Raw genomic sequence first — 20,854 nt, forward strand, 5'->3', positions numbered from 1 at the left:
TCCAACTGTCCCAACTCAATCGTTGTGGGTCGGTTGGTTTCTAACTTGAGGGTCATTCGACCATTTTTGGTTTTGGGCCTTGTGACGCCATATACCTCGATTGATCTCCAAATATGACATTCGCTACCATCACAAAGAGGTCACCCACTAGATTTAGTGAAACAAAGTGAGCAAGTGTCATCCCAACTAAATTAATTCTCTTGTCATCACATGAATCTGCAACCAAAAGACATGTCACGCCTCTTTTGAAGCATTCCTGATAGAACAAAATTTCATAGAATTTCTTCTTTCAATTGTTATTTTTTGTCATGTAGTTCCTCTAGTTGTTTTGCCGTTTGTGCGTGATATAAAACAGTCCATCTCTTATATATGTGAAATACTTTCTATTAGTAATAATACTGAAAAAATGCATCTCTTCTATGTAACCACAAATTCACGTTCTAAATAGTAGTTTTCCGTCATATGGTGTTCTAACTTTTAGATTTAAGTTTCTAAATCAGTTCATAGATATTTTTAATGATTTATTAGTACGTCAGCTAACCCATGTAGTTGCACACGTTGATAATTTGTGCCATTCGAAGACTGAATAGTACGTGGAGGATCTCCTCCTGTTGCTCCTGCTACTTCTTGAGGGACTCGAGAAGGATCTTGGCACTGATGGAGGAGGGCACGAACTCCTCCTCGGCCTGGTGGCGTTTGGCGGCGCCGGAGCGACAGCACTTCCCGGCGTCGGCCATCGCGTCTGCTTAGGTGCCGAGCGGCAGGCGGCTGCCCTTGGGCTGCTTCTTGGAGGACTTGTGCTTCTTGCCGGTCATGGCCACTGGCTCGGGCCTCGGTGGTGGTCTGCCGGGTAGGAGGCGGGGCGGCGGGGGACGGAGGTGGGGAGGGAGACGGCGGTGATGCGTAGTAAATCCCTAGAGGAGGAAGGAGGATGGCGGATTGGCAGGTTTTGTTTTTGTGGACTTGTGGACTTGTGGAGGCCTCACTCGTCATTGCTGGGCCTGCTTGCTTCTTCTCCTTGCTTAAGGGACCGACCCATCATGTCATACTCAGGAGGCTGGCCAAACAATGCCTCGGATTTTTTTGAATGATTTGAAGATTGCTCGAACAATGCATCAGTTAAATGTGCTCTTTTGAAAAAAGGGAAAACAGAATACAGAGGTACACTCTGCCAATCCACGAGCGTGTTAAGATCATATTTCAGTTACTGGTTATAGTTTCTTTTAGCTAATTCAAGTTTGGCATTAGCAATCTTTGCCATTCGAGTATATTTTGTCTTGGAAGTCATTAAATTCTAATGAGTCATCAGTTGATAAAATTGATAGACAAAACTGGGAGAAGCTCATCCACTATATTTGCTTTATTCCGTCAGTTCACATTGTAAAAAAGGGTACTTAGGATTTCTTATTGTCTTGATTCAAATGATGTTCTATATATCCCATTGACACTTTTATAAATCCAATGTTGGTGTTTCTCCAAAAAGAAAACAAATGATTGCTTGTTATGCCTTCAAATATAATGAACATTCAGTATATATGCAAGTAGCCGCCTTCTTCGTCATGTAAGTGCCTTATTTTTGAAATATATAATTGCGCATTTGAGTCAGATCTATATATCTAGGTAGATGACTAGGATCTCTCTAGAAGTGCCAACTAGAAAACAAATCGACATTATGAGAGAAAAGGTCTACTTATTATTTTCAACTATAAAAATATTACTAATAAGGCAGATTCCTTCAAATATTCCAAATACTTTGATGATGATTTTTTTATTAATCCAACAGTCCCAACATCAATCACTATGGATCGGCAGGTTTCTAACTTGAGGGTCATTGTGATCCATTTTTGGTTTTGGGCCTTGTGATGCCATGCCTCGATAGGTCTCCAAATATGAAATTCGCTGCCGTCACAAAGAGGTTATTCACTAGATTTCGTGAAAGATGGTGAGCAAGTGTCATCCCAACTGAATAAATTCTGTTGTCATTACATGAATCTACAACCAAAAGACATGTCACACCTCTTATGAAGCATGCATGATAAAACAAAATTTCATAGAATTTCTTCTTGCAAAAGTTAATTGTTTGTCATGTAGTTCCTCTAGTCGTTTGTTTGTTTGTGCGTCATATCAAACAGGCCATCTCTTATATATGTGAAAACTTTCTATTAGTAATAATACTAAAAAAATGGATCTCTTCCAGTGGTAACTACACTAAAAAATTGTGTTCACGTACCCAGTGAAAATATATAGTGCATGTAGTACATATCAGGCTTCGTATAACAATCAAAGTATTGGCACCATGGTCGCAAGGTAATAAGCAATTTATATCCAAGACTATGCGGATGGATACCTTGGATCTCAGCCGATGGAAAACTTACTGCATACTGCAAACCCTGCGCTTCGGGCACAACAAACTGTGTCCACAACAGTTAAGGATACGTGTATCACATAACCACAAATACACGTTCTAAATAGTAGTTTTCCGTCATATGGTGTTCTAAGTTTTAGTTTTAAGTTTCTAAATATGTTCACAAATATTTTTAATGATTTATAGTACGTCAGCTACCCCATGCAGATGCATGGGATGATAACTAGTGCCATTCTAAGACTGAATAGCACTACAGTACTGGCGATGGATGTAGTGAACTATGCATTTATTTTAGGCTGATGTGATTACTACCTCCTACAGTTGTATGTTGATGGGGTAAACATGCCACAAGAGATTTTGGCATAGATAATAGAGTATTGAGCGCATGCCTTTTGCACATATAATTTCAAGTAAATAAAATATAATACACAGTTGTAGGTTCAACCAAAATTAGAAATCTCTCCGCGTAATAAGAGTACAGAGCCCTTGATTATGGTATAATAGTACATCTCTCTCCGGGGCACATATGAACCTTAAAATAAACATAAATTTACTTGTCTAAAAGCTAGATACAAAGGTGACACAATGGATATATTTCTCAAAGAATCAACCTTCTAGCATGCTTGCCATGGTAAACTACGTGTAAAAGATGATTTAACTTGACATAGAGTCCATCACAGATTTGATGTCATTAGCGATATTCTTGGCATCTGTTGCAATACCAGCTAATCCTCTCCTCGCCAACCCAGCACTGTTAAGCCCATTTCCACCTTTCCAATGATTCGGATATTTTTGGATGGGCAGTCCGTTGCCATTTAACATGCTCTCACCATTCTGGATTAAAAACACATAGACCCTGTTAGCAGATTTAATAATGGTTACACCAAGAAAACAAACTCAGACATGTTCAAACACAAGCTATATTACCTTGAGCACATATTTGCCGTGCTTTTGTATCCAGTTGCAAACACAATTGCATCAAATGACATTCTTTTACTGCATTGAAATTTAACTATGTTGCCCTTGATCTTACTAATGCTCCCTTGAACCTTTAGCAGATAAAAAATACATTGATAACTTGGCATATCAAATCAACATATGTTATAAATTTATGTCATGTCAAGGATATACTTACTTTGATGACTCCTTTTTTGATCAATCCAACAGTCCCAACATCAATTACTGCAGATCGTCCTGTTTCCGATTTGAGGGTCATTGGACCCATTTTTGGCCTTGTGATGCCATGCCGTGACATGTCTCCAAATATTAAATACGCTGCCATCACAAGGAGTTTATCCACTAGATTCAATGGAAGATGGTGAGCAAGTGTCATCCCCAAACGAATTAATTCCTTTCTCATTAAATGAATCTACAACCACAAAACATGTCACACCTCTTTTGAAGTATGCATTATAAAAATAGAATTTCTTCTTTCAAGAAATAATTTTTTGTCATGTGGTTCCTCTAGTCTTTCAGTTGTTTGTGTGTGATATAAAACAATCCATCTCTTTTTCTATGTGAAATACTTCCTATTAGTAATAACACTAAAAATTGCATCTCTTCTATTAATAACTATACTAAGAATTTGCGTTCATGCATCCAATGAAAATATATAGTGCATGTACGTACCGGGCTTCGTATAACAATCGATGTGTTGGCACCATGGGTCGCAAGGTCATAAGCAATTTCCATCCCGGAGTTGCCAGATCCAATGACCAATACATTCTTGCCAGAGTAGCTCTTGCCTGACTTGTAGCTTGAGGAGTGGATAACATCACCTAGAAAGTTTTCCAGTCCAAGGAACATTGGAATATTCTCTGCACTATTCTCACCACTTGCCACAACAAGAAACTTCGCCGTGAACTTGACTGTGGTGCACTTTGACATGTCCTTTGCCACAATGGACCAACATTTTTCATCATTGTCATATGTGGATGACTCCACGCTGGTGAGATACTTTGGTTGAATGTTGAAACGCTCAACATAGTCATCCAAGTACTTCACAAACAAGGTTTTTGGCATGTATGTTGGTGCATCTATAGGGTATGACATGTGTGGAAACTCACAGAACTCCTTTGCGAGATGCAGCTTGAGGCGATCATACGCGCGGTTGCGCCAGAGTGACGCGCTACAACTCTCGCGCTCGACGATGGCATAAGGAATTGAGAATTGGCTAAGACATGCTGCCGTTGCGAGGCCTGCTGGCCCAGCACCAACAATCAACACTGTAACACCCTCCATTTCAAAGAGAAGACTTGACAAAGTTGTGGGATAAGTTCGATGGTAGTCCAATGTTTGTGTGTTTGCTCGATGAACTTTGGATGACATGCTCGTGTATGGGGGCATATATATACTGGTATCCTTCATGGGCCAATCTGTTTTATGGATTGAGGGATGAAAAAGGTAAATATATATTAAGGCTTAATCCTAGTGTCTAGGAGTATTTCCATCTAAAAATGGAGCCGTTGTTGGTTGTGAAAGCGTGTACTGATACAAAATAGGTAGGAAACACACCGTTGATCGATTGTTGGTATTGGAAACTTATCGACCATCTTTTTTATGTGTAGATTAAAGATTCTTCATGTTTCTTTCCTTTTGCATCGTCACCAATGACAATTACTACTCTAATAATATTCAAGTGTTTCATCCTCTTTGTATACGATATAGGATATGATAAGGATAAGTCTGATTTCCAAACACACATTTATAGGCAAAGTCCAATATAATGTGGATGACAAAAGGAAACAATCATCTGAGAAGGATTTGTTACCAACCATGTTAACCGGTTTTGTCGGCTAGTTTTGCATCCAGCTCAGTTGTATGACGGTCAGTTTTGGTTTTGCCCCCGGTTGAGTTGACGTCCATTCCCATACCTTTGGTGTCAACACAACGAGCCGTTCAATGTTGTGAACAAAAAGAAGTGGATCTTTAGTTCAAATATTTGAAACCAATTTTTTAATATAAATTCGTTTCTATACTGAAAACTCGTTTAATGTGAGACCATATTTCAACTTTGGTACATGCATATTGTCCTATGCCCGAACTTCAAATTGAACGCTCATTGTATTTTTAACTCTACACACCAGAGTGTGGATATATTTTGTTAAAAAATAATAAACCAATTTACTGAAAATCAAAATTGTCAATCCTGTCTCAATGCGGTTTTGCAAACTTGTCTGGTTCCAAACTAACTGACACAGATTAATCACAATTGTACGCAACTTCCATGCAAAACTGAACTGGAGAAGTGGAGCACGTAAAGTTCATCGGATTTTGATTTTCCTAACAGAATAATACACTACCTTCTGTGAATTACATTTAGCATGGCACAAACTGCAGACTAAACCTATCAAACATATGATTACATTCGATTTACGACCGCCGAGTCCAAATGATTTCAACATCTACCAGACTACCACTCTGACTCCTGCAGTTGGAACTTCTAAAGACTTGTCTGCTGGGTAGGTATATTTAGGCCTTCCTCACATGAAGGATCGTGTGGTACAGACAAGTATCATCTTCTCTTCTTTCCAGATGGTCACTTCCCTTGGATCATTTTTGCCTGCGGAGGAACTCCCGCATTTCTTGGTGGAACTCCCCACTCACTATAAACCGCATCTTCTTCGCGTCCTCCCACAACAAGTACCCGTTATCCCTAGCATGGTCACAACATTGGTCAAACACGTCCTACGCAAATAAGCGGCACCCAGATGTAAGTATAGTGGTAATCAGACTACTAGAGTACAGGTTTTGAAATGTGTCCAAGCATCGTCCATCCGCAAGGAGCTGGAAGGGTTTGATGGGTGAAGGGTTTATTAATCCAACTGTCCCAACTCAATCGTTGTGGGTCGGTTGGTTTCTAACTTGAGGGTCATTTGACCATTTTTGGTTTTGGGCCTTGTGGCGCCATATACCTCGATCGATCTCCAAATATGACATTCGCTACCATCACAAAGAGGTCACCCACTAGATTTAGTGAAACAACGTGAGCAAGTGTCATCCCAACTAAATTAATTCTCTTGTCATCACATGAATCTGCAACCAAAAGACATGTCACGCCTCTTTTGAAGCATGCCTGATACAACAAAATTTCATAGAATTTCTTCTTTCAATTGTTATTTTTTGTCATGTAGTTCCTCTAGTTGTTTTGCCGTTTGTGCGTGATATAAAACAGTCCATCTCTTATATATGTGAAATACTTTCTATTAGTAATAATACTGAAAAAATTGCATCTCTTCTATGTAACCACAAATGCACGTTCTAAATAGTAGTTTTCCTTCATATGGTGTTCTAACTTTTAGATTTAAGTTTCTAAATCAGTTAACAGATATTTTTAATGATTTATTAGTACGTCAACTAGCCCATGTAGTTGCACACGTTGATAATTTGTGCCATTCGAAGACTGAATAGTACGGGGAGGATCTCCTCCTGTTGCTCCTGCTGCTGCTTGAGGGCCTCGCGGAGGATCTTGGCGCTGATGGAGGAGGGCATGAACTCCTACTCCTCGTCCTGGTGGCGCTTGGTGGCGCCGAAGCGACGGCGCTTCCCGGCGTCGGCCACCGCGTCGGCGTCGGCGCCGAGCGGCAGGCGGCTGCCCTTGGGCTGCTTCTTGGAGAACTTGTGCTTCTTGCCGGCCATGGCCGCTGGCTCGGGCCTCGGTGGTGGTCTACCTGGTAGGAGGCGGGCGGCGGGGGACGGAGGTGGGGAGGGAGACGGCGGCGCTGCGTAGTAAAACCCTAGAGGAGCAAGGAGGATGGCGGATTGGCGGGTTTTGTTTTTGTGGACTTGTGTACTTGTGGAGGCCTCGCTCATCATTGCTGGGCCTGCTTGCTTCTTCTCCTTGCTTAAGGGCCCGGCCCATCATGTCATACTCAGGAGGCTGGCCGAACAATGCCTCCTATTTTTTTGAATGATTCGAAGATTGCTTGAACAATGCATGAGTTAAATATGCTATTTTGAAAAAAGGGAAAACAGAATACAGAGGTACACTCCGCCAATCCACGAGCATGTTAAGATCATATTTCAGTTATTGGTTATAGTTGCTTCTAGCTAATTCAAGTTTGGCATTAGCAATCTTTTCCATCCGAGTATATTTTGTCTTGGAAGTCAGTAAATTCCAATGAGTCATCAGTTGATAAAAGCAATAGACAAAACTGGGAGAAGCTCATCCACCATATATGCTTTATTCCGTCAGTTCACATTGTAAAAAAGGGTACTTAGGATTTCTTATTGTCTTGATTCAAATGATGTTCTATATATCCCATTGACACTTTTATAAATCCAATGTTGGTGTTTCTCCAAAAAGAAAACAAATGATTGCTTGTTATGCCTTCAAATATAATGAACATTCAGTATATATGCAAGTAGCCGCCTTCTTCGTCATGTAAGTGCCTTATTTTTGAAATATATAATTGCGCATTTGAGTCAGATCTATATATCTAGGTAGATGACAAGGATCTCTCTAGAAGTGCTAACTAGAAAACAAACCAACATTATGAGAGAAAAGGTCTACTTATTATTTTCAACTATAAAAATATGACTAATAAGGCAGATTCCTTCAAATATTCCAAATACTTTGATGATGATTTTTTATTAATCCAACAGTCCCAACATCAATCACTATGGATCGGTAGGTTTCTAACTTGAGGGTCATTGTGATCCATTTTTGGTTTTGGGCCTTGTGATGCCATGCCTCGATAGGTCTCCAAATATGAAATTCGCTGCCGTCACAAAGAGGTTATTCACTAGATTTAGTGAAAGATGGTGAGCCAGTGTCATCCCAACTGAATAAATTCTGTTGTCATCACATGAATCTGCAACCAAAAGACATGTCACACCTCTTCTGAAGCATGCATGATAAAACAAAATTTCATAGAATTTCTTCTTGCAAAAGTTAATTGTTTGTCATGTAGTTCCTCTAGTCGTTTGTTTGTTTGTGCGTCATATCAAACAGTCCATCTCTTATATATCTGAAAACTTTCTATTAGTAATAATACTAAAAAAATGGATCTCTTCCAATGGTAACTATACTAAAAAATTGTGTTCATGTACCCAATGAAAATATATAGTGCATGTAGTACATATCAGGCTTCGTATAACAATTGAAGTATTGGCACCATGGTCGCAAGGTAATAAGCAATTTATATCCAAGACTATGCGGATGGATACCTTGGATCTCAGCCGATGGAAAACTTACCGCATACTACAAACCCTGCGCTTCGGGCACAACAAACTGTGTCCACAACAGTTAAGGATATGTGTATCACGTAACCACAAATACACGTTCTAAATAGTAGTTTTCCGTCATATGGTGTTCTAAGTTTTAGTTTTAAGGTTCTAAATATGTTCACAAATATTTTTAATGATTTATAGTATGTCAGCTACCCCATGCAGATGCATGGGATGATAACCAGTGCCATTCTAAGACTGAATAGCACTACAGTATGGGCGATGGATGTAGTGAACTATGCATTTATTTTAGGCTGATGTGATTAGTACCTCCTACAGTTGTATGTTGATGGGGTAAACATGCCACAAGAGATTTTGGTATAGATAATAGAGTATTGAGCGCATGCCTTTTGCACATATAATTTCAAGTAAATAAAATATAATACACAGTTGTAGGTTCAACCAAAATTAGAAATCTCTCAGCGTAATAAGAGTATAGAGCCCTTGATTATAGTATAATAGTACATCTCTCTCCGGGGCACATATGAACCTTAAAATAAACATAAATTTACTTGTCTAAAAGCTAGATACAAAGGTGACACAATGGATATATTTCTCAAACAATCAACCTTCTAGCATTCTTGCCATGGTAAACTACATGTAAAAGATGATTTAACTTGACATAGAGTCCATCACAGATTTGATGTCATTAGCGATATTCTTGGCATCTGTTGCAATACCAGCTAATCCTCTCCTTGCCAGCCCAGCACAGTAAAGCCCATTTCCACCTTTCCAATGATTCGGATATTTTTGGATGGGCAGTCCATTGCCATTTAACATGCTCTCACCATTCTGGATTAAAAACACATAGACCATGTTAGCAGATTTAATAATGGTTACACCAAGAAAACAAACTCAGACATGTTCAAACACAAGTTATATTACCTTGAGCCACATATTTGCCGTGCTTTTGTATATAGTTGCAAACACAATTGCATGAAATGACATTCTTTTACTGCATTGAAATTTAACTATGTTGCCCTTGATCTTACTAATGCTCCCTTGAACCTTTAGGAGATAAAAAATACATTGATAACTTGGCATATCAAATCAACATATGTTATAAATTTATGTCATGTCAAGGATATACTTACTTTGATGATGCCTTTTTTGATAAATCCAACAGTCCCAACATCAATTACTGCAGATCGGCATGTTTCTGATTGCAGGGTCATTGGACCCATTTTTGGCCTTGTGATGCCATGCTGTGACATGTCTCCAAATATTAAATATGCTGCCATCACAAGGAGTTTATCCACTAGATTCAATGGAAGACGGTGAGCAAGTGTCATCCCCAAACGAATTAATTCCGTTGTCATTACATGAATCTGCAACCACAAAACATGTCACACCTCTTTTGAAGTATGCATGATAAAAATAGAATTTCTTCTTTCAAGAAATGAATTTTTGTCAAGTGGTTCCTCTAGTCTTTCAGTTGTTTGTGTGTGATATAAAACAATCCATATCTTTTTCTATGTGAAATACTTCATATTAGTAATAGCACTAAAAATTGCATCTCTTCTATTAATAACTATACTAAGAATTTGCGTTCCTGCATCCAATGAAAATATATAGTGTATGTACGTACCGGGCTTCGTATAACAATCGATGTGTTGGCACCATTGGTCGCAAGGTCATAAGCAATTTCCATCCCGGAGTTGCCAGATCCAATGACCAATACATTCTTGCCAGAGTAGCTCTTGCCTGACTTGTTGCTTGAGGAGTGGATAACATCACCTGGAAAGTTTTCCAGTCCAGGGAACATTGGAATATTCTCTGCACTATTCTCACCACTTTCCACAACAAGAAACTTCGCCGTGAACTTGACTGTGGTGCACTTTGACATGTCCATTGCCACAATGGACCAACATTTTTCATCATTGTCATATGTGGATGACTCCACGCTGGTGAGATACTTTGGTTGAATGATGAAACGCTCAACATAGTCATCCAAGTACTTCACAAACAAGGTTTTTGGTATGTATTTGGTGCATCTACAGGGTATGACATGTGTGGCAACTCACAGAACTCCTTTGCGAGATGTAGCTTGAGGCAATCATACACGCTGTTGCGCCAGAGTGACGCGCTACAGCTCTCGCGCTTGACGATGGCATAAGGAATTGAGAATTGGCTAAGGCATGTTGCTGTTGCGAGCCCTGCTGGCCCAGCACCAACAATCAACACTGTAACACCCTCCATTTCAAAGAGAAGACTTGACAAAGTTGTGGGATAAGTTCGGCGGTAGTCCAGTGTTTGTGTGTTTGCTCGATGAACTTTGGATGACATGCTCGTGTATGGGGGCATATATATACTGGTATCCTTCATGGGCCAATCTGTTTTATGGATTGAGGGATGGAAAAGGTAAATATTTATTGAGGCCTAATCCTAGTGTGTAGGAGTATTTCCATCTAAAAATGGAGCCGTTGCTGGTTGTGAAAGCGTGTACTGATACAAAATAGGTAGGAAACACGCCGTTGATCGATTGTTGGTATTGGAAACTTATGGACCATCTTTTTTATGTGTAGATTAAAGATTCTTCATGTTTGTTTCCTTTTGCATCGTTACCAATGACAATTACTACTCTAATAATATTCAAGTGTTTCTTCCTCTTTGTATACGATATAGGATATGATAAGGATAAGTCTGATTTCCAAACACACATTTATAGGGAAAGTCCAATATAATGTGGATGACAAAAGGAAACAATCATCTGAGAAGGATTTGTTACCAACCATGTTAACCGGTTTTGTCGGCTAGTTTTGCATCCGGTTCAGTTGTATGACGGTCAGTTTTGGTTTTGCCTCTGGTTGAGTTGACGACCATTGCCATACCTTTGGTGTCAACACAACGAGCCGTTCGATGTTGTGAACAAAAAGAAGTGGAACTTTAGTTCAAATATTTGAAACCAATTTTTTAATATAAATTCGTTTCTATACTGAACACTCGTTTAATGTGAGTCCATATTCAACTTTGGTACATGCATATTGTCCTATGCCTGAACATCAAATTGAACTCTCATTGTATTTTTAACTCTACACACCAGAGTGTGGATGTATTTTGCCAACAAGATAATAAACCAATTTACTGAAAATCAAAATTCTCAATCCTGTCTCAATGCGGTTTTGCAAACTTTTCTGGTTCCAAACCAACTGACACAGATTAATCACAATTGTACGCAACTTCCATCCAAAACTGAACTGGAGAAGTGGAGCACGTACAGTTCAACGGATTTTGATTTTCCTAACAGAATAATACACTACCTTCTGTGACTTACATTTAGCATGGCACAAACTGCAGACTAAACCTATCAAACATATGATTACATTCGATTTACGATCGTCGAGTCCAAATGATTTCAACATCTACCAGACTACCACTCTTCCTCCTGCAGTTGGATCTTCTAAAGACTTGTCTGCTGGGTAGGTATATTCAGGCCTTCCTCACATGAAGGATCGTGTGGTACAGACAAGTAGCATCTTCTCTTCTTTCCAGATGGTCACTTCCCTTGGATCATTTTTGCCTGCGGAGGAACTCCCGCATTTCTTGGTGGAACTCCCCACTCACTATCAACCGCATCTTCTTCGCGTCCTCCCATAACAAGTACCCGTTATCCCTTGCGTGGTCACAACATTGGTCAAACATGTCCTATGCAAATAAGCGGCCCCCAGATGTAAGTATAGTGGTAATCAGACTACTAGAGTACATGTTTTGAAATGTGTCCAAGAACCATCCATCCGCAAGGAGCTGGAAGGGTTTGATGGGTGAAGGGTTTATTAATCCAACTGTCCCAACTCAATCGTTGTGGGTCGGTTGGTTTCTAACTTGAGGGTCATTCGACCATTTTTGGTTTTGGGCCTTGTGACGCCATATACCTCAATCGATCTCCAAATATGACATTCGCTACCATCTCAAAGAGGTCACCCACTAGATTTAGTGAAACAAAGTGAGCAAGTGTCATCCCAACTAAATTAGTTCTCTTGTCATCACATGAATCTGCAACCAAAAGACATGTGACGCCTCTTTTGAAGCATGCCTGATAGAACAAAATTTCATAGAATTTCTTCTTTCAATTGTTATTTTTTGTCATGTAGTTCCTCTAGTTGTTTTGCTATTTGTGCGTGATATAAAACAGTCCATCTCTTATATATGTGAAATACTTTCTATTAGTAATAATACTGAAAAAATACATCTCTTCTATGTAACCACAAATTCACGTTCTAAATAGTAGTTTTCCGTCATATGGTGTTCTAACTTTTAGATTTAAGTTTCTAAATCAGTTCACAGATATTTTTAATGATTTATTAGCACGTCAGCTAGCCCATGTAGTTGCACACGTTGATAATTTGTGCCATTCGAAGACTGAATAGTACGTGCAGGATCTCCTCCTGTTGCTCCTGCTGCTGCTTGAGGGCCTTGCGGAGGATATTGGCGATGATGGAGGAGGGCATGAACTCCTCCTCCTCGGCCTGGTGGCGCTTGGCAGCGCTGGAGCGACGGCGCTTCCCGGTGTTGGTCACCGCGTCGGCGTCGGCGCTGAGCGGCAGGCGGCTGCCCTTGGGCTGCTTCTTGGAGGACTTTTGCTTCTTGCCGGTCATGGCCACTGGCTCGGGCCTCAATGGTGGTCTGCCGGGTAGGAGGCGGGGCGGCGGGAGATGGAGGTGGGGAGGGAGACGGCGGCGCTGCATAGTAGAACCCTAGAGGAGGAAGGAGGATGGCGGATTGGCGGGTTTTGTTTTTGTGGACTTGTGGACTTGTGGAGGCCTCGCTCATCATTGCTGGGCCTTCTTGCTTCTTCTCCTAGATTAAGGGGCCGGCCCATCATGTCATACTCAGGAGGCTGGCCGAACAATGCCTCCGATTAAATCAAAATAACAAATAAAACCAAAATAAATCTTATTTGATTTTTTTATTAAATCCTCAATATTTCTTTATTTTGGGAAAGTCATTTTATTCCCTCTCTCATATTTTGCAATAGAAATAATTGAAGATAAAATAAATAAAATCAAATGATCCTATTTTTGAAATTTGAGACAACTCAAATATGAAAATAACGAAATCCCCAACTCTCTCCGAGGGTCCTTGAGTTGCGTGAAATTTCTAGGATCAACCAAAATGCAATAAATATGATATGCAATGATGATCTAATGTATAACATTCCAAATTGAAAATTTGGGATGTTACAAACCTACCCCCCTTAAGATGAATCTCACCCTCGAGATTCGGGTTGGCTAGAAAATAGGTGAGGGTGGTCTTTCAGCAAATCTTCCTCTCGTTCACAGGTGGCTTCATCCTCCGTGTGGTGGCTCCACTGAACCTTGCAAAACTTGATAACCTTGCTGCGGGTGACTCGACTGGCATACTCTAGAATCTTGACTAGTTTCTCCTCATAGGTCAAATCACTGTCTAACTGAATTGCTTCCAGTGGTACCGTATCTCTCAGCGGTATATCAGCCATCTCTGCGTGGCACTTCTTCAACTGGGATACATGGAACACGTCGTGAACTCCCGACAATCCTTTGGGCAATTCCAACTTGTAGGCTACTTCTCCCATACGCTCCAAAACTTTGTATGGGCCTACAAAACATGGCGCTAACTTTCCCTTAACTCCAAAGCGCTTAACTCCTCGAAGTGGAGATACTCGAAGATAAACTCGGTCTCCGACTTCGTAAACTGTCGCCTTGTGTTTTGAATCTGGGTAGCTCTTCTGCCTGGACTGGGCTACTTTGAGCCTATCGCGAATCAATTTCACTTTCTGTTCAGACTCCTTAATCAGATCCGGTCCAAACAACTGGCGGTCTCCAACTTCATCCCAAGACAATGGGGTCCTGCACCTCCTTCCGTACAAGGCTTCGAAAGGGGCCATCTTCAAACTGGATTGATAGCTGTTGTTATAAGAGAACTCTGCATATGGAAAATTCTCGTCCCAACTAGATCCGTAATCTAGCGCACAAGCTCTTAGCATATCCTCCAAAATCTGATTGACTCTCTCAGTCTGTCCATCTGTCTGCGGGTGGAAAGTTGTGCTAAACTCTAGTCTGGTTCCCAAAGTTTCATGCAACTGATTCCAGAACTTTGAGGTAAACTGGGTTCCTCTATCTGATACTATGCTCCTTGGAACTCCATGCAGACAAATGATTCTAGTCATGTATATCTTTGCCAACTTTGCACTGGTATAGGTAGTCTTTACTGGAATGAAATGAGCTACCTTTGTCAAACGATCGACTACAACCCATATCGAGTCATAGCCTGAACGTGTTCTGGGCAATCCTGTAATAAAATCCATGCCTAACTTATCCCACTTCCATATGGGTATCGGCAATGGCTGTAGCAATCCGGCTGGCTTCTGATGCTCTGCCTTTACTCTCTGACATATATCACAAACTGCTACATATTTCGCAATATCCTTCTTCATTCCGGTCCACCAGAAAATATCCTTCAAATCCAAATACATCTTGGTATTTCCTGGGTGAATCCAATATGGTGAATCATGGGCCTCTTGTAAAATTAACTTCCTGATCTCCGGATCATTTGGCACATAAACACGGTCTTCAAACCATAAGGTATCATGCTCATCCTCACGAAATCCCTAAGCTTTTCCTTTGCTCATTTTCTCCTTTATCTCGGCAATCTCCTTACCAGTCTTTTGGGCTTCTCTTATCCTATCCATCAATGTAGACTGAATCTCTAATGCTGCTACATAGCCTCTCGGAACTATTTCCAAACAAAGCTCTCGAAGATTTTCGGCTAACTCCCTTAGTAAATCTCCCGTCATTAAGGTGTTGACGTGGCTCTTACAGCTCAACGCGTCAGCTACTATGTTAGCCTTTCTGGGGTGATAATGCAATTTCATATCATAATCCTTGATGAGCTCCAACCATCTCCTTTATTTGAGATTCAACTCCTTCTGTGTGAAAATATACTTCAAACTCTTATGATCCGTGTACACCTCGCAATGGTTTCCAATCAGAAAATGTCTCCAAGTCTTCAGTGCATGCACTACGGCTGCTAACTCCAAATCATGCGTAGCATAATTCAACTCATGAGGCTTAAGATGTCGTGAGGCATATGAAACAACTCTTCCTTCCTGCATAAGCACTGCTCCAAGTCCTCGATGTGAAGCGTCGCAATACACCTCATAATCCTTGGTCTGGTATGGCAAAATCAACACTGGTGAGGTAACCAAACATTTCTTCAACTCCTGGAAATTAGCCTCACATTCCTCAGTCCATATGAACTTGGTATCCTTCTTTAACAACTCCGTCATAGGTTTCGCAATCTTTGAGAAATTCTCAATAAACCTCCGGTAGTATCCTGCGAGTCCAAGAAAACTCCGGATCTCTCCAACTGTTGTTGGCGCTTCCCACTTGGTCACAGTATCAACTTTAGTGGGATCTACTGCTATACCTTCTCCGGATATAACGTGTCCGAGAAATCCAACTTCTTTCAACCAAAACTCACATTTGCTAAATTTGGCATATAATTGATGTTCTCTGAGCTTTCCAAGAACCAAACGCAAATGCTCCTTATGCTCCTCTTCATTTTTCGAATAAACCAGGATATCATCAATGAACACTACAATGAACTTATCCAAGAACTCCATAAACACTTTGTTCATCATGTTCATAAAATATGCAGGTGCGTTAGTCAGACCAAATGACATAACAGTATACTCGTACAGCCCATACCTGGTGGTAAAAGCCGTCTTGGGTATATCCTGTTCCCGAATCTTGAACTGGTGGTATCTTGATCGCAGATCGATCTTGGAAAATACCTTAGCTCCTTGCAATCGATCAAACAGATCATTGATCATCAGTAGTGGGTATTTGTTCTTGATGGTTACTTCATTCAATCCTCGATAATCGACAACCATCCTTAACGATCCATCCTTCTTTTCCACTAGAAGTACTGGCGATCCCCAAGGCGATGAACTTGGGCGAATGTATCCTTTATCTAGTAACTCCTTAATTTGCTTCTTAATTTCCACCAAATCCTTTGCAGGCATCCTATATGGTCCCTTTGATATTGGCCCGGTGCCTGGCAAAAGCTCAATCAAAAACTCAATATCTCTATCCGGTGGCATGCCTGGCAATTCTTCTGGAAATACTTCAGGGAAATCCTTCACTACTGGTACTTCCTCCTGCACAACTCATGTTAAACAATTGACTTGAATCCTCTTCGGCACATTCCGGGATACATACTTGATCCTTCTCCCTTCTGGGGTGGTAAGCAAGATTGACTTACTGGCGCAATCGATGTTTCCTCCATACATCGACAACCAATCCATACCCAGAATTACATCCAAACCTTGTGATTCCAATATTATCAAATCCGAGGGGAACACATGCCTACCTATACTTAATGGCACTTGAAAACATTCTTGGCTAGCCATATACTCCGCTCCTGGTGAGCTTACTAACATAGTTGTTCTAAATACTTTGGTGGGCAGGTTATACTTATCCACAAATCCCCTTGATATGTATGAATGCGATGCACCAGTATCGAAAAGAACAAGTGCAGTAAATGACTTAACCAAAAACTTACCGATTACTGCATCCGGCTGCTCTTCAACCTCCTACACGTTAACGTGGTTCACCTGTCTCCTGCTGAAAGGGTTCGACCTCTTCCCAGAGCTTCCATTGCCATTTCCATTCTGGGATTCAGGACATTCATTAGCATAATGTCCGGTCTTCTAGCACTTAAAGCAAGTGACTTGGGTCAGGTCTCTCTTGGCTGGGGTCGATGGGTTGGTGTGGTTCTGGCCGTTGCTTCCTCCATTACCATTACCATTCTTGGTGCCATTGTGATTGTGCGAGCTACCTCTTCCATGGGTATGCTGAAAATGTCCTCCCGGTCTAGGGGTAAGATGCAGCTTGAGGCGATCATACGTGTGGTTGCGCCAGAGTGACGCGCTACAGCTCTCGCGCTCGACGATGGCATAAGGAATTGAGAATTGGCTAAGGCATGCTGCCGTTGCGAGGCATGCTGGGTCAGCACCAACAATTAACACTGTAACACCCTCGATTTCAAAGAGGAGACTTGACAAAGTTGTGGGATAAGTTCGGTGGTAGTCCAGTGTTTGTGTGTTTGCTCGATGAACTTTGGATGAAATGCTCGTGTATGGGGGCATACATATACTGGTATCCTTCATGGGCCAACATGTTTTATGGATTGAGGGATGAAAAAGGTAAATATTTATTGAGGCCTAATCATAGTGTGTAGGAGTATTTCCATCTAAAAATGGAGCCGTTGTTGGTTGTGAAAGCGTGTACTGATACAAAATAGGTAGGAAACACACCGTTGATCGATTGTTGGTATTGGAAACTTATCGTCCATCTTTTTATGTGTAGATTAAAGATTCTTCATGTTTCTTTCCTTTTGCATCATCACCAATGACAATTACTACTCTAATAATATTCAAGTGTTTCTTCCTCTTTGTATACGATATAGGATATTATAAGGATAAGTCTGATTTCCAAACACACATTTATAGGCAAAGTCCAATATAATGTGGATGACAAAAGGAAAAAATCATCTGAGAAGGATTTGTTACCAACCATGTTAACTGGTATTGTCGACTAGTTTTGCATCCGGTTCAGTTGTATGACGGTCAGTTTTGGTTTTGCCTCCGGTTGAGTTGACGACCATTGCCATACCTTTGGTGTCAACACAACGAGCCGTTCGATGTTGTGAACAAAAAGAAGTGGAATTTAGTTCAAATATTTGAAACCAATCTTTTAATATAAATTCGTTTCTATACTGAACACTCGTTTAATGTGAGGCCATATTTCAACTTTGGTACATGCATATTGTCCCATGCCTGAACATCAAATTGAATGCTCATTGTATTTTTAACTCTACACACCAGAGTGTGGATATATTTTGTTAAAAAGATAATAAACCAATTTACTGAAATCAAATTTGTCAATCCTGTCTCAATGCGGTTTTGCAAACTTGTCTAGTTCCAAACCGACTGACACAGATTAATCACAATTGTACGCAACTTCCATGCAAAACTGAACTGGAGAAGTGGAGCACGTACAGTTCATCGGATTTTGATTTGCCTAACAGAATAATCCACTACCTTCTGTGACTTACATTTAGCTTGGCACAAACTTCAGACTAAACCTATCAAACATATGATTACATTCGATTTACGACCGTCGAGTCTAAATGATTTCAACATCTACCAGACTACCACTCTACCTCCTGCAGTTGGATCTTCTAAGGACTTGTCTACTGGGTAGGTATATTTAGGCCTTCCTCACATGAAGGATCTTGTGGTACAGACAAGTAGCATCTTCTCTTCTTTCTAGATGGTCACTTCCCTTGGATCATTTTTGCCTGCGGAGGAACTCCTACATTTCTTGGTGGAACTCCCCACTCACTATCAACCGCATCTTCTTCGCGTCCTCCCACAACAAGTACCCGTTATCCCTTGCGTGGTCACAACATTGGCCAAACATGTCCTACGCAAATAAGCGGCACCCAGATGTAAGTATAGTGGTAATCAGACTACTAGAGTACATGTTTTGAAATGTGTCCAAGAACCATCCATCCGCAAGGAGCTGGAAGGGTTTGATGGGTGAAGGGTTTATTAATCCAACTGTCCCAACTCAATCGTTGTGGGTCGGTTGGTTTCTAACTTGAGGGTCATTCGACCATTTTTGGTTTTGGGCCTTGTGATGCCATATACCTCGATCAATCTCCAAATATGACATTCGCTACCATCACAAAGGGGTCACCCACTATATTTAGTGAAACAAAGTGAGCAAGTGTCATCCCAACTAAATTAATTCTCTTTTCATCACATGAATCTGCAACCAAAAGACATGTCATGCCTCTTTTGAAGCATGCCTGATAGAACAAAATTTCATAGAATTTCTTCTTTCAATTTTTATTTTTCTATCAGGTAGTCCTGTATTGTTTTACTGTTTGTGCGTGATATAAAATAGTCCATCTCTTATATATGTGAAATACTTTCTATTAGTAATAATACTGAAAAATGCATCTCTTCTATGTAACCACAAATTCACGTTCTAAATAGTAGTTTTCCATCATATGGTGTTCTAACTTTTAGTTTTAAGTTTCTAAATCAGTTCACAATTTTTTTTAATGATTTATTAGTATAGCAGCTAGCCCATGTAGTTGCACACGTTGATAATTCGTGCCATTCGAAGATTGAATAGTACGTGGAGGATCTCCTCCTGTTGCACCTGCTGCTGCTTGAGGGCCTCGCGGAGGATCTTGGCGCTGATGGAGGAGGGCACAAACTCCTCCTCGGCCTGGTGGCGCTTGGCGGCGCCGGAGCGACGGCGCTTCCCGGTGTCGGCCATCGCGTCAGCGTCGGCGCCGAGCGGCAGACAGCTGCCCTTGGCCTGCTTCTTGGAGGACTTGTGCTTCTTGCGGGTCATGGCCGCTGGCTCAGGCCTCCGCGGTGGTCTGTCGGGTAGGAGGCGAGGCGGCGGGGGGCAGAGGTGGGGAGGGAGACGGCAGCGCTGCGTAGTAAAACCCTAGAGGAGGAAGGAGGATGGCGGATTGGCGGGTTTTGTTTTGGTGGACTTGTGGTGTAGCAACCAGACCTCAAACGGTCTAATCTCTGTGGTCAGGTGTCATCCCTGGATCAGTAATGCTGACACCACAGAGTACTTGAAGGATTTATAACAGAGTAGCAAGCACACACTTATTAAATCAAGTGTCTCAAAAGAGAACTTATTACAATAAATATGGCTTAAGGCCATCTAATAACGATAACAGCGGGTTTTGTTTTTGTGGACTTGTGGTGTAGCGACCAGACCTCAAACGGTCTAATCTCTGTGCTTAGGTGTCATCCCTGGATCAGTAATGCTGACGCCACAGTATTTGAAGGATTTATAACAGAGTAGCAATCACACACTTATTACATCGAGTGTCTCAAAAGAGAACTTATTACAATAAATATGGCTTAAGGCCATCTAATAACGATAACAGCGGAAAGCTTGGAAGATAAGTGAGTCCATCAACTCCAACGTCATCACTGAGTATAGAACCACGACCTAAAAACTACTTAATCATTTTATTCTAAATTCAAATAAAATAACAAATAAAACCAAAATAAATCTTATTTGAATTTTTTATTAAATCCTCAATATTTCTTTATTTTGGGAAAGTCATTTTATTCCCTCTCTCATATTTTGCAATAGAAATAATTGAAGATAAAATAAATAAAATCAAATGATCCTATTTTTGAAATTTGAGACAACTCAAATATGAAAATAACGAAAT

The 20,854-nt window shown here is 40.8% G+C and overlaps 1 protein-coding gene and 1 pseudogene across 1 annotated transcript; both read right to left on the bottom strand.

Moving 5' to 3' along the window:
• Window positions 1-3,019: 3,019 nt before the first annotated feature.
• Window positions 3,020-4,693, bottom strand: LOC147987705 (putative indole-3-pyruvate monooxygenase YUCCA10). Its single transcript, XM_087540415.1, has 4 exons — window positions 3,995-4,693; window positions 3,501-3,734; window positions 3,302-3,414; window positions 3,020-3,221 (listed from the first exon to the last, which is right to left on the bottom strand). Exons 1-4 carry the CDS (start codon window positions 4,691-4,693, stop codon window positions 3,020-3,022), a joined length of 1,248 nt encoding a protein of 415 aa, XP_087396541.1.
• A 4,512-nt stretch (window positions 4,694-9,205) lies between these two features.
• On the bottom strand, window positions 9,206-10,879 carry LOC147987706 (putative indole-3-pyruvate monooxygenase YUCCA10; annotated as a pseudogene).
• Between the last annotated feature and the right edge of the window lie 9,975 nt (window positions 10,880-20,854).

This window comes from Triticum urartu, chromosome 2A, assembly GCF_056163025.1.
Source record: "Triticum urartu cultivar PI428250 chromosome 2A, HENAU_Tu73, whole genome shotgun sequence".
Taxonomy (NCBI): Eukaryota; Viridiplantae; Streptophyta; class Magnoliopsida; order Poales; family Poaceae; genus Triticum; species Triticum urartu.